Source organism: Telmatherina bonti, assembly GCF_933228915.1.
Source record: "Telmatherina bonti genome assembly, chromosome: 2".
In the NCBI taxonomy this organism is placed as follows: Eukaryota; Metazoa; Chordata; class Actinopteri; order Atheriniformes; family Telmatherinidae; genus Telmatherina; species Telmatherina bonti.
The window spans coordinates 19,774,714-19,789,280 of NC_136620.1; the positions used below are offsets into that span (position 1 = coordinate 19,774,714).

General features: G+C 39.7%; 2 protein-coding genes across 5 annotated transcripts in view; both read left to right on the forward strand.

The window, feature by feature from the left end:
* On the forward strand, positions 1-7,245 carry LOC306762643 (proton myo-inositol cotransporter-like). Its single transcript, XM_079249207.1, has 10 exons — positions 1-645; positions 732-891; positions 1,141-1,349; positions 1,437-1,545; positions 1,676-1,839; positions 3,283-3,397; positions 3,728-3,853; positions 4,000-4,118; positions 4,376-4,528; positions 6,491-7,245. Exons 1-10 carry the CDS (start codon positions 216-218, stop codon positions 6,715-6,717), a joined length of 1,812 nt encoding a protein of 603 aa, XP_079105333.1. The 5' UTR covers positions 1-215; the 3' UTR covers positions 6,718-7,245.
* Positions 7,246-10,301: 3,056 nt separating this feature from the next.
* The window catches only part of kif21a (kinesin family member 21A), a 59,528-nt gene continuing 55,262 nt past the window's right edge, over positions 10,302-14,567 (forward strand). For all 4 annotated transcript variants that reach the window (XM_079251405.1, XM_079251406.1, XM_079251408.1 and 1 more), the window contains exon 1: positions 10,302-10,758. In XM_079251405.1, coding sequence (XP_079107531.1) covers positions 10,715-10,758 — 44 coding nt within the window. In that variant the 5' untranslated portion in view covers positions 10,302-10,714. The remainder of the gene's footprint in view (positions 10,759-14,567) is intronic.

A 14,567-nucleotide genomic window follows, 5' to 3' on the forward strand; every position in this document is an offset into this window, starting at 1 on the left:
GGTCCTGTGTTTTTATTTGACGTAGTTGTAACGTATAAAATTTAAAGTAGCTGAGATACATTGTCCACTTTTGTTTGTTTTTAATGGTTTGTGATGATAAATGACCGCATCTATGAGCCCCCTCACAGCCAGGTGCTGCTCGTCACGTGATGTCTCACCCAGCCGGTCAGCCCAGGAACAAAAGTTGTACAGCCTGAAGCGCACCAGTTTCCCTAATGGGCAGCAAGAGACAAGGAGCTGTGGACTATGGAGAGCAGAGTCTCATTGGACCCCCATCTCGAGTCTCCAGTCAGACCCACCTGGACCAAGATGCCAACACACCGGTTTTCGTCTACGTGTTGGCGTTTTTCGCTGCCTTGGGCGGATTCCTGTTCGGATATGACACTGGTGTGGTTTCAGGGGCAATGCTGCTCCTGAAGAAGGAGATGAACCTGAACGCCCTGTGGCAGGAGTTGCTGGTTTCCAGTACTGTCGGAGCTGCGGCTCTGTCTGCCCTGAGTGGTGGCTTCTTGAATGGGTGGCTGGGCCGCAGGATCTGTATCCTTATTGCCAGTTTCATCTTCACTGTTGGTGGAATTATATTGAGCATCGCCATGGATAAAGTGGTCCTCCTTGTTGGCAGAATCACAGTGGGTTTGGGCATTGGTGAGTAAGACATGTTTGTTTAAATAAGAGGACAGGATCAACGGTGTAGAATTAGAGCTAAAGATTAGTTATTTTTTTCCTTTCAGGCATTGCATCTATGACTGTTCCTGTATACATTGCTGAAGTTTCCCCCCCTCACATGAGAGGTCAGCTAGTTACTGTCAATTCCCTTTTCATCACTGGTGGCCAGTTCATTGCGAGTGTGGTGGATGGGGCTTTTAGTTACATGAGCCATGATGGCTGGAGGTGGGCAATTTTTCTTTATCTGCCTTGCTTTTTAACTTTTATGAACACTTCAGTCCACTTTTGTTTTTTTCAGTTTTTATCTTTCTCTACAGCCCTTTATCATGAACTGAAACTCTTGTTAATGGCCCTAATTTGTAATTCATGTCTCCCTGTAACGTTGGCACCAGAGAGACTTCAGTCCGTCAAAGCAGTTGACTTTATCAGTGTCTCCACCCCCCTTCATTCCTCTTCTTCCTCTCCCTACCATAGATACATGTTGGGCCTGTCCGTCCTTCCTGCTGTGCTGCAGTTCTTTGGCTTCATCTTTCTGCCCGAGAGCCCGCGCTGGCTCCTCCAGAAGGGCCGGAGCGAAGAGGCCCGTCAGGTTCTGAGTTGGATCCGACATGACCGGAACGTTGACGAGGAATATGACAACATCAAAGCCAGCGTCGAGGAGGAGGAGAAGGAGGTGGGCGTAGGTGAGGAATGACTGTGAATGTGAATAAATATGATGCAGGATTTCTTTGTGGCAGTGAGGCTATCGTAAAATGTTTACGTAATTTTAGGAGGTGTTGTCGTTTTGCGCATCCTCGGCCACGGTCCGACTCGCAGGGCTCTCATCGTTGGTTGTGGGCTCCAGATGTTTCAGCAGCTGTCTGGGATCAACACAGTCATGTAGGTGCAGTGTTCATTTTATAACAAGTCCCCCAGTTCCCTCTTTACCGTTTCGTAATGCTGCTTATTATGATCAAATCTGAGTGGAAATGCAAGTCATAGATTTGTAATAAATCTCCTAATTATCTAGGTACTACAGTGCAACCATTCTACAGATGGCAGGCGTGCGGGATGACAAAGAGGCTATCTGGCTAGCTGCAGCGACTTCAGCTACAAACTTTGCCTTCACCTTGGTTGGGGTCTGGCTTGTGGAGAGAGTGGGTCGCAGGAAGCTGACACTGGGCAGCCTTTTAGGTTTGTAATTGACACTGTTTTGTCTTTGCATTTAGTCCATGACTGTAGGAGCCATTTATGTAAGTAATTTCATGATTATGATTCTGCTGTTGGGTGTATGTTTGATTGATGGATGTGTCACTTTGGTTGTGTATTCCATTTTTACAAATAGTTGCACTCACCTGTGAGTAACCCTCATCTTGGAGGATGTAGGATGTTGAGCGTGGGAGTGAGCGTAAGCTTGTTTCACTTCCTTTGCATATGTAGAATATTACATTGTGACATGGAAAATAAATTATTGGTTACACAATTATCTGAAAACAATGATCTTATTCAAAAGAATTTATTCAGAGGAATTTACAATGATTATGTGATCATATGAAGTTTATTTGTAGTCTTGTCAGCCCCAAAATGTTATTCTGTTTTCGTTTGTTTGTTTGTTTTGTTTTACAGAAAATGGTGATACACAGCATGTGTCTTGGTATTTTCTTTACATATTTAGCATTATTGGGATAGTTTTTGGGGTATTTTTCTGTGTTTGTGTAAACAGAACCCATAATTTCAGTCATATATAGGTTATCAGTTGAGAAATGCTTAGAGTTGTGATGTTTTTCCTGTTAAAGAAATAAGAAATTATATGTTTAAAAAAAAAAAAAAAAAGCACCTTTAGTGATAGGTAAGCATGTTGTTAAATCTCAAGGCGGATCAAACTCGAATCAAGATCTAATTTAGTTTTCTTAATGGTCAATTTTTGCTTTTGGTTTCATTACACACCAACTTCCAGTCTTTGTTTCATACCTGCATGGAGACGTATTTAAAGGTACAGTGCGTAAGAATAAGTTTTAATGTGTGATTGTTTCTGTTCACATGAACATGTATCTCTGCTGGGAGTTTGAGTAAGAGGGTAACATTTGTCTAGGCTGTTCCTAAGACCAGACATGATGCAGAAGTCAGGATTTAGAAATCTTTTTTCTCTACAACATATTGAGGAACGCCCTGCGATGGACTGGTGACCAGTTCAGAGTCTATCCAGCCTTTCCCCGGCTGATCGCTTCGATAGACTCCAGCTTCCCAGCAACACCAAATTAGACTAAGCAGTTAAGAAAATGGAGGGATGGATGACTATTGATGATGGCAGATAAGGCTCCTTATTGTGTTGATACAAGTACTGCAGGTACCATTATGCTTCCTCAACAATGGGAAGCAGCTTAAATGTAAAAAGAAATCACATGTATGATGTAGAGATATTACTGGACAGAACATGTTTGCACAGTCCAGGGCAAATGTTGCAGATGTTTGTGTTCTCATTTGCCACATGGGAACATCTTTAAAACACATGCACATGTAAAAGTGATTTAAATTACCTTTTTCAAATAAAACTAGTTCAATTTTTTTTTGCAGCACTTTGGTCTATATTTGCTTTGTATGCTTGATTTAGTGTCTATTTGTTTTATTCTAATAAAGGTACTGCTCTGAGTCTGACTTTGCTGGCAGTCGGGTTCCTGCTTTCGGCCCACAACTCTCCGCCCGTTACGCTCCACCCAGAGGACTCTCATAACTCAACCTGCAGACTGTATGGGTAAGAATAAAACATAAAGCAGTGACTTTCTGCTCATTTTTATGATAGAAAACTGCCTGTACATTGACCACATGTTTTCAACTTGGACGCGTCTGATTCAGCAACTTTTTGGTTTGCTGTTTATTATGCAGTGTCGCTGTTTAGAAGCAGAACTACCAGTTTCTTCAGTGGGGGATGCCACATCTCGTGTTTGTTTTTAAATATACATTAGCCTTGTTACATTTTAAGTTTGACTATGTTTGCTTTCATCAAAAGGCTCGAGTTGCCGTTAACAGAGCAGAAAGCATTCCAGCCCAGCGTGAGCTATTTCCATTCTGGTCTGTCTCCCAGGTCCTGTGAATTGTGCATGCTGGATCCGGATTGTGGATTTTGTTACCGTGAAAACAGTACAGGAGTGTACGATTCTTCCTGTGTTCCTGTCAGTCTGGCGTCCACTGACCTATCAGCCTGGGGAAGGTCTGGAAAGGATTTTTCCTACTTTTATGTGTTACCTGAACCGATTTCCTCTTTGCTTATCTTTATATGTGCAGTGTGACTGCAATCTGCAGTTTATTAAAACAAACTTCTTTGCTGGATAATAAAGGTGTTTTTTTTCCATCCAGGTGTTCTAACAGGACTGAGTCACCTAACAGCCCAATTTGGGCTTACAACTACTGCCCAACATCCTACTCCTGGATTGTCCTGATGGGACTCCTCCTATACCTTGCATTTTTTGCTCCAGGTCTAAATTTAATTTCTTATTTATTGATTTTTACATCTCACATCCCACAAGTGTCACATCATGTGGAGATGAGTCTGAAAACAGCAGAAGTATTTGAAACCTTTCATTTCATATTTGGGGATATAGGCTCAGTTTCTTGTTAAAGGAGAATGAGCTGTCTGCATCTGCTTAGAAATGAATAAACGTAAGTGTTTTCATGATCCCAGATAGTAACCAACAGCTAAAGTATTACTGCATTCATGTAATACATATTACAGGTATGGGGCCCATGCCTTGGACAGTGAACTCAGAGATCTACCCACTCTGGGCACGCAGCACCGGCAACGCCTGTTCAGCCGGCGTCAACTGGATATTCAACGTCCTCGTGTCGCTGACTTTTCTTCATGTTGCTGAATTTCTGACCTACTATGGTAAGGTTTCATCAAGAGCTCAGCTTATTGTTAGCATCCTGTCACATCATAAACTCACATTATGTCAGAGCGGTGGCCTCTTTAAACCAACTTGAAAGTGTCCGTTTTCCCTTAAAACCCAACCATTCACCAGTCATGGCCACTGTTGTTACTGTCATATCATGTGGAGATATTTAACTGGAAACACCAACTGGGGATATATTCTTCGTTTTTGGTATCTAATATATCTATGGTTATCTTTGTATTTAAGAGCATGTTGCCAGTAAAAACTCAGGGGCACTTTTTTTCTAGCCTGACTAAAATGTTTTTTTCTTTTTTTTGTTTTAATGTTTTTTTCACCATATAATCAGATGTGGCGCTCATGAATACAGCCTTGCTTATTTCAACCAGACTGTGGTTTGAGAGATGAGCTGGAACTGAGCTGAGTTCAGTTGTTTGTTTGAAAAAGACAAGGGAAATTGATTTATGTAGCATTTCATATATAAGGCAACGTGGTGTGCTGTACATGATCAAAAACACACAAAAGAAAATACAAATAAGTTACACATAATGGGCAAATAAAAAGGTTATTTAAGGTTATTTAGAAGAACTAAAGTTCAGACTGGATTTTATTTACTTGTAGTTTGTTCCAGATATTTGGAGTATAAAAACTAAATGCAGATTCTCCTTGTTTAGTTCTTAGATGGCTCGTATAATTGTTTCCAAACACAATTAGAACAGATTTTTTTTTTTTTTTTTTTAGCCGATAACAGTTGGGTATATTGAAGTATTTATTTGCTAGAGCTACATACATACTACATACATACTGGAATATAAAGCTGAGTGTTGTAGCATGGTAAGATGGTTTGTTTCTGTCCATGCTCTAACTTTTGGGCAACTCAATGTAATTTTTTTATTAGATCTCTATTTACCAACTGACACAAAGTGTATGCACTGTTTTACAAGATTCCTACATATTCAGCACCAGACTGGAGAGGAAAAAGTATGGTCGTACTTGAAAGTTTGAGAACCCTAAGGAATTGTTTTTTTCTGCATAGATATGAAATAGCCCATTTACTGAAGTCTTTGAAGTAGACAATGCAGTTACACACACACACACACACACACATACACGCGCACACACAGAAAAAACTCTTTCATGAGATTACTGGGGTCCACTGAGTTGCTGATGCTCACCTGAGAGGAAATATTACAAAAATCAAAAAAAGAGTTTGGATTGCCATCAGTTCAGTCAGACAGACTACAAATAGAAAACTTATTTAACTCGTCTTGGATTTGTTACATACTGCCTGCCATGCCACAGCTTTGACTAGATTCAGAGAAGCAGTTGAAACAACAGCCTTCTTATATTCATTTAGTACGAATGAACTATCCAGCTGAGTTTTTAAAATGTGTTGTTTTTTTTTATTTTTTATTATTGTTTTTACTTAATTAAAACAGCTAAACACAAACACTCCCATTCACTCCTAGAGAAAATTTACAGTTATCAATTAACCTAACCAGTTATTCTTTGATGGTGGGAAGAAGTCATGGCATTCTGGTGAACCCACGCATACACAGGGAGAGCATGCAAATGCCACACAGAAAGGCCGCTGTTTGAACCTCACTCTAACCGAGGTTCAAACCGGCCTCCATCTTGCTGTGAGGCCGCGTTGCTAACCACCACACAATGTTACAGCCCAGCACCTAAACAGTCATTCATTCATTATCCTATCTGTTTAGTCTGATAAAGGGTCACAGGGAAGCTGGAGCCTATCCCAGCAGTCTTTTGGACGAAGGCGCGGTACACCCTGGACAGCTCACCACTTCATCGCAAGCTCATTTAAAAAAAAAAAAAAAAAAAAGTTTTGTTCTAAGTTATATTATTTGGTTCATGAATGGACAGTAAAGAAGAGTTTTGACATTGTCTGAGGTGAATTTGATGCTGAGAACCTGATGGAGAAATCTGACTGTGTTGCCTAGGTGCATTCTTCATGTACACGGGCCTGGTGGTGTTTGGCCTCATCTTTGTTTTCGGCTGCCTCCCAGAGACCCAAGGCTTACAGCTGGAGGACATTGAGAACCTGTTTACTGGGCAGCTCTGCTCCTGTGGAAACTCTGTACCTAGCAACAATCGTCATGTCCACTACATCCGGGTAAAAGGCAGCAACTATCTGCACTCTGACAACGAGGTCTCAGACACAGAGTAGCCGGTGCAGATTTTCTGTCTCCACTCTTCTCTTTGGTGTCCATCTTGTTTCTGTTTGAAGAATGCACATGTGGGGAGGAAAGGTAATCATATTTCTGTTGTGGGGTTCTCCAGGAACGTGACTAAAACTGGTGTTTTCCTCTGCTCAGGTGACTCTTGAGTCAATCTTTTCTTGTTTTTAATGGCTTTTTTAATGCCTTTATTTTACCTTCACAGCTTTCTGTTGCACATTCTTCAGATTTCTCATCTTCTTCATTGTAAAAGGGAATAATTTCATAATCACCATCATTATAGTTATCCTAGTTTTATTGTGGATGGGCTTTGTAAATGTATTGCTTTTATAACAAAAACATCAGCGACTGAGATGATGTGGACATCTATCTAGAAAATCGTTCATTGCCAAAGAAATCATCAGCTGACATTTTTTGACTGAATGAACAACAGAAAGCCGTGTTTATGAAACTGAACAATTCTTTGTGTGACTATAATTATTCCTCTTTTGTACAAACTGTAGGTGTAAACCTGCTATACCCGCAAGAATGGGTTTTATTTCAATTTCAGTGTCAACTCTTGTTTCAATTCCATGAGACATCATGAACAATGTGAAGGGCATTATGGACAGATGAATTGCTTTCTTACTGATTTTGAGCCCATGAAATTGTTTGAAAACACATTTTTGTTTAAAATCACAAACTTTGGATTTTAAGTTTGTTTTTAATTTTGCACTGATGTAAAATAAAATAAATTGGTGTAATTTTTTTTTTTAGCAATGTTCAGAAGTCAGCCCAGCACATTATGGAGCAGTGGATTCAGACAGTGCCATAGCTTATATAACTGTAAGTACTGTGTCAAGAGTGCTTAAATCCTTGTTACTGTAAAAGTGCTTTTATACCTTTTTTAACATCCAGTTTCATGTTCTTGTTCTTGCAGCTAAGATAATCGTGACCTGGTACTCCTGAACAGCTTAATATAAAATGTATTTATACAGAATGTCCCTTTTTGCACTGGTTCACTTTGATAAAGACCAATTTCCTTTAACCTCTTCATTATCACCAGGTCACCGGCAATCCAGTGGTACGATTTATCAACATCCTGCGGTAATGGTACTACCACTAGCAGCTCTAAATGTACAGAATGTCCTAATGAAAGTTGTTGTTACAGAGTATTGTTTTAATGATAAAAAATAAACAGTGAATTCATTGGAAGCTGCACAAAGCATCTATATAGAAACACATTTATATCTTCATATTTTGTGGCTACACATTTTATCTTGTTGCATAATATTGTGTTGGTTATAATGAGAAATGTAAAAACATTAAGAGCTGATTTCATCCAAAACTAATTAATTTTTCATTATTAAATTCTGTGTTAGAAAATGTACAGAAAATGAGAATGGCATGCTTTAACCTCAGGTAAACATCATAATCTGCATTGTTTATTTTGAATTGGAAGAAAAATAAAAATTCAAAACCCATATATCAGCTTTAAGATGGAAGATTCAAATAATGTGTCCAACCAAATAAACCGTGATTAAAAAGCTGCATTCCATGTCTAGTTAATTGCTAATCACTATTAGTTTCAGAGTCCTTTTAGAGAGCTAAAAAATTAACATAGGTGAAATATTACAATAATATTTCATTAATTATGAATGACATAATCCATTGTTTAAGACATTTGAATGACAGATGTTTTACATAAATAAATCTTCTTAATGAAAAGCTATGTTTTGCTGTTATTGTGGGCAGGAATGTATTGTGTGGCATAATAAAAGGGCCTAAAAAAAGGCTTATGAAGCACCAGGTGGGGGCTACGGCTACATGTATTAGGAGGTAATATGCATGCTAAAGGTAGGTACCTATATGATCAGTAATGACTGAAAGATATTTAGTTCTATATTTGATGTGGTTCAAAGTGAGTTCAACCAGAAATGTATTTCATTTCATGGGAAAACTCGGTTTTGCTTCTACCTCTAGCAGTATCATGGCAGGTTGCCAGATTGTTCATGTTTGAACTTTAGTCAGAATCTGTTTGAAACATTGAAAACCTACCTTTAAATCTTCTTTACCTTGATTGGAATGAGATCTCTGAAGTCATGACCAAAATGTAGAAAACTTAAAGTTGTATGGGGAAACCCTTTCAGTCTGGCTTTATGTTTCAAGCTAGTCAAGCGATTGCTTAAAACAGCCTCATATGATATGCAAGAGGATAGTTGTATGTCTTATACAATTTTATATTGTAATATTAAATTAAATGTAGTGTAGAAAATAAAGTCAATGAAGCATTTCTCACAGTAGGAGGTGTCTGATCTTCACAGTGCAGGTTTAGCGGTCAAATTTAACTATTTTCATAGACTCGAGTGTGTGGTCATTAGTGAAGCATACCCTCTTGTCCTTGTAACCTGAGAGCCTTGTAATGGGATTCCTGTTTTCACAGTGTTATTACTCAGCAGAAAACAGCAGGGTGGACTGCTGGAGGTTTGAACAGACAGGCAAAACTCAGAAACCTTCAGGAAAACTAATCCTGGCTTGCTTTGCTCTTTAGCTTCTGGCTGCTCTGTTGCAAAGCTTAATGTAGATGTAAGGTTAGAATTGTAATATAGAATACACTCCACCAGCTAAGGCCTTTTTGTGTTATCAGATGCCACATGTTTTTATGGTATTTAACCAGTTGCTCCCTGTACTAAAGGGAACAAAAATCTTAATACCTTCATGTGGTTACATGACAAAGCCACATGATGGCGCTAGTAGGTAAATGAATAACTACTCGCTTGTACTGAATACACTAACTGCTCTAACTGTAAGGCTTTTATTGACTGACACAAAATGTAAAAAAAAGATGAGTGTTTATAAAATCTTACTTTTTTTTTAGAAAATAGGGAAAAATACTACCAGAAATATTAGAATGGTGAGATTTAATAAAAAGTAAAGAACTTGCATCATAATCTTTTACCTTTTAATATTTAAAGTGCAAGATTATTCATTTGGGACAACTTTTGTACCTGTCTTGAGTTTCCTAAATCAAATTTTGACATGTTCCTCTGCTTCATGAAAATTGTATGAAAAAATGCAGTTGTATCAATGTAACAAATGTATGGATTCAGACTAATTAAAAACATACCCAATTTCTCCTTACTGCAAAATGAAACATTGATACATCAACCACATTACCATAAAACACTGGCCAAGAAGTAAACTTTTAGTTGTAATAGAAACAAACGACAACAATAAAGTGAAAGAAACAACAATCTGACAATATTGCAATTATTTTATTTTTTTTTAACCTGTCCTGTCCAGGTTAAAAAAAGAAAAAAAAATATTGCAATAAAACAAATTTCACTTCACTGGAATTTTGAATGAAATAACAGCCTGTACAATGATCATGATGCATGTTTTTTATTTATTTAAAAAGTGCACTTATTTTTAGTGAATAAAAATACCTTTTAAGGGTACAACTTACGTTAAAAACACTTAAAATATAATTTTTTTTCACAAAACTTGGATAACAGCCTTGAGATGACGTCATTCCGCAGCCGTTTTCCCTGGAGAAGGCGTGGCTTGCTGACGCATTGCGGTTCCCTCCCCGGTGTGAACGGAGCGGAGAGAGGCACGGCGTCCGGCGCGTGCACGTCTGTGCGCTGTTCACGTGCGTGTGAGAGTGCGCGCGCGAATGGCTCACCTAGCAGCAGTAGAAGCGACAGTGTGCATGTGGGCTCGAGCCGGAGCTGAAGCATGCGGGCCCAGCTGCGCAGAGATGCAGCGCACCGCCTAACTTTAAGCTGAAACTATGATTTTAATACCGCTAAGATCCTTTTATTTTCTCTTAGTTTAGAAATGGCGACCGCGAAGTCGAGGTGAGCAAATCCGTGGCTCGCTTCGCTCGTTTTCCCGGGGGGCGTGCTTTTCTTGCTTTTTTTTTTTTCTCTTCTGCCCAGGGCAAGCAGCCAACACAAATAAAACCTTATTTTGTTCTATCTTTTATCGATTATTTTGTGAGGAATCATGACTACGGGACAGGATGAAAGCTCAGTCCGTGTGGCACTGAGGTAAGTCACCTAAATATATTTTCATTTTAATCATATCTGCGAAATGCGTAGTTAATTGCCCGGTTCCACCTGTCAGTCAGAGCCGCGGGCCCAAACCATCTGCAGGTCAGCAGCGGATGCTGACACTGCTTCGGAAACATAAACGTCTTTATCATGCTTGTATAAATCCAGTTCAAGCCACACTTCTTGATTCTGCTACCGGCTTACAAGATTGCATATTTAGTTATTGTTGTGCTTAATCTCTGCAACGAGGGTTGTCGGAAAAACAAACAAAAACATGACGCCTTTTGCACAGGTGAACACAAACTGGCCATCCCCTGTTTACTCTAGCATGCGTTGGTAAATCTGATGTCATCTTTTGTTGGACGTTATCCATGGCTCAGGTACAAGAGAAAGAAGAGGTGGGACAAAGACAGACAGTCCGTGTTTTTTCCAACAGCCAGGCCTCGCTTGTAAGTCTCTTGCAGAGAGACGAATAATCAATGTAAGAGGAGCTTCACTGACAGCCAGGTTTCAAGGTGAAGACAGTAGAGCGTTCACAGTAGCCCCTTTGCACCTGACAAATATGCCCCTTGTTTGTAGACATCCAGAGGAAAGACCAGTTAAAAGTCTCAGTTTTCACCTAATGGCATCCTCAGGGACTAAATTGGCCTTTCTTTTCTCTAATTTCACGCAGTTAATATGTGCTGTCATGTTGAAGAAGACCACTCCCAGCAAGCTGGGGAGGAGACGTAGGGGCAGTAATGTAAAATGGGAATCATTGCTAAAGACTCTTTGTGAGTGTGTGTGTTTGTGTGTGTGTGTGTGTGTGTCCGTGCAGCGATTACAGATTATAGGTCACGAATTGCCTCTTATTATTCTGTGCATATTTAATCTCCATGCTTACTTTTACCCGTAATTTATCATGCATACTTAGGCTTTTCACAAAAGTGCATCATCATCACTGTCATCATCATTATCATTGTCATGGTGTATGAAGACTTTTAGTGCAAAGCTTCCTGATTCAATTCCCCATTTGGTAAAGAGGGAAAACCACCTTGTGATGTGCCTACTAATGTGGGTGAATCTGACCATTTTGGGTTGATTTTAGTCTTCATGTTCTTTGATTTCTCAAGTGCTTTTAATACCATACAGCCCGCTTTGTTATGTGAGAAGCTCCATAAATTCTAGGTGGATACCTCCACAACCACCTGGATCTATGACTACCTCACAAACAGACCCCAGTTTGTGAGACTGAAAGGTTGTGTGTCTGAGATGGAGGTCAGCAGCACTGGTGCATCACAAGGAACTGTACTCTGGCCATTCCTCTTCACACTGTACACCTCCAACTTCTAGTACAACTTTGAGTCCTGTCATCTGCAGAAATACTCTGATGACTCTGCAGTTGTGGGGTGTATCAGGGATGGAAGCAGAGTACAGAGAACTGGTCAGTCAGTTTGTTCAATGGTGCGGTGACAATCATCTCATATTAAATACCAGCAAAACAAAAGAGATGATTGTTGACTTCAGGAGGAACAAGAATAAACAAAGCGCTGTTTCCATCCTGGGAGAGGAGGTGGAGGTGGTGGAGGAATACAAGTATCTTGGAGTTCAGCTGGACAACAAACTGGACTGGAAATGCAACACTGACTACATCTACAAGAAAGGTCAGAGCAGACTGTACTTCTTAAGGAAGCTGAGATCATTTAACGTCTGCACCAAGATGTTGCATATCTTCTATAAGTCTTGTTGTGGAGAGTGCAGTCAGCTTTGCAGCATCTGCTGGGGTAGTAGCATCAGAACCAGAGACTTGAAAAAAATCAACAAACTGATCAACAAAGCTGGTTCTGTGCTTGGAGTAACTCTGGAGCTGATTGTCCAAAGAAGAATGCTGCACAAGCTGATGAAGATGATGGAGGATTCTTCACACCCTCTCCACAACACATCGATGAAACAACAAAGTGTGTTCAGTGAGAGGCTTCTTCTGGTCCGATGCAAGACTGAAAGATACAGAAGATCATTCCTGCCAGCAACCATCAGCCTCCAGAACAAGACCTCCTCAAATTAGTTATTATTATATACTACAATATTGAATTTCCCTTTGGGGATTAATAAAGTATTTTTCATTTCATTTCATTTCAATGGGAGAACCTACTGTGTTTATTATGAGACCAAAAACCTCAAGATGCAGTGGGAGCCATAATGGTTGATCCCAGATTGCATACTACTTTAAATGGGGTTAATTTAAGGACTGAGTGGTCCACATGAGGTTTTTTAATCAGTTTAAGATCCCAGCTTATCTAAAAAGAGGCTTTCTTGTTCTTTCAAATGTACCTTAAGGAACTGGGGGGGAAAAAGGTGTTTGTGTGTATTTGCTTCCAGCTGGTGTGTTACACAAGTGATTGTGATGCTGCCTTGACAAAGAAGCTCTCTGGCTACTCAAAATGGTTTTTTTTTTAAAAAAAATTATTATTGCAGTTGCTTTATTTGCACAATCCAAGATGTCACAATAGTTTCTTAAATGGTGAGTGTACACTGAAGGGAAGGGCTAAGTCAAACTAAAGACTTGTTCAACCTGCCTGCTGAGGGACTACTACAGGACAAATAGAAGTTAGCGTTCAGTTTTTTTCATGGTGACAGATGAACAAGGAAGATCAAAGCGAAATGAAATCACTTCAGCTTTGTTTATGTGTTGTAGCTGCTTAGCGTGCTGCTGTTGGCAGTCTCAGTCACTACATAACACGAGGTAACCGACAACATTGAAACCACAATCTAATCAAGAGGATTTAGACTTGATTTTTTTTTTTTCCCTTTGTAAGGACTTGATGTTTATGCTCAGCTGCAGGCCATAACAATGACGATAATGAAATTAAATACGTTCATAAACCTCTTAAGGCTGAAGTTATGGGCTTACCTAAATGTAATGATGTGGAGGCATGCCGTAACTGGTATAAGTGGCTAAAGTCTAAGCCCCAGGGTGTATCTCACAAGCCAACAGTAGAGGTAGGGTTAACCGTGGAGGAAATATCTTGTTAAAATGAGCTGTGCGATTACAGTTGATATCTGCTATTGCTTAATAAGCTGTGTGGTCCTCAGCCCGGATGACAAGAGACAACAGCTGACAAAAGCTGTGGGGTTTTACATGGCGAAGAAAAACAGTTTTGAAATTTGCTTAAAAGATGGAAACAATCGTAATTATTACGGGGTCAGAATTTTTTCTGATTGAACAACCCGCCTGCAGCCCCAACATGAATCCATGAACCATTTTGTCAAGATTTGTGATCAAATTTGTGTGTAAAGAGTTTAGTTATGTTTTGGTGGATGGTTGGCCAAGGAAGCACAGGCCCCTATCAAAGTACCAGTAGGAGTTCAGATACACAACATTTAGATGTGTGCTGGTCACCCATGGCAGCAGCAAACACAAAAGCCCCGATGGGTTTTAAAACCTCTCTAGACCACATGCTTTGTTCACTTCAACTGAGCCAAGCCAGACTGTCAGGAGTCAGTGTTGTGAATCTGCGAATGCATGTAAGTGTTCACTGATCTTGAGCTGTTCTTTATTTTCTCTTATTAAGTCTTAGGTAATACTTATCCCTTGTGTGCTGATGCGGTTTCAGATTTTCACCCTTATCACCACATTTGGCTTATGTTAAAAACCCACGATGGTGTTCTTACATTCCATATGAAAGATTGTATTACAAACCTGTTGATGAAAGTTCCCCATCCCCATCTCAGATTCATGTCTCCAGAATCTGATGAAAATTTCTGCACATGAAGACACCACAAAGTCCACGTCCAGGTCCTAGCTATGACATTTCATCTTTAGCAAT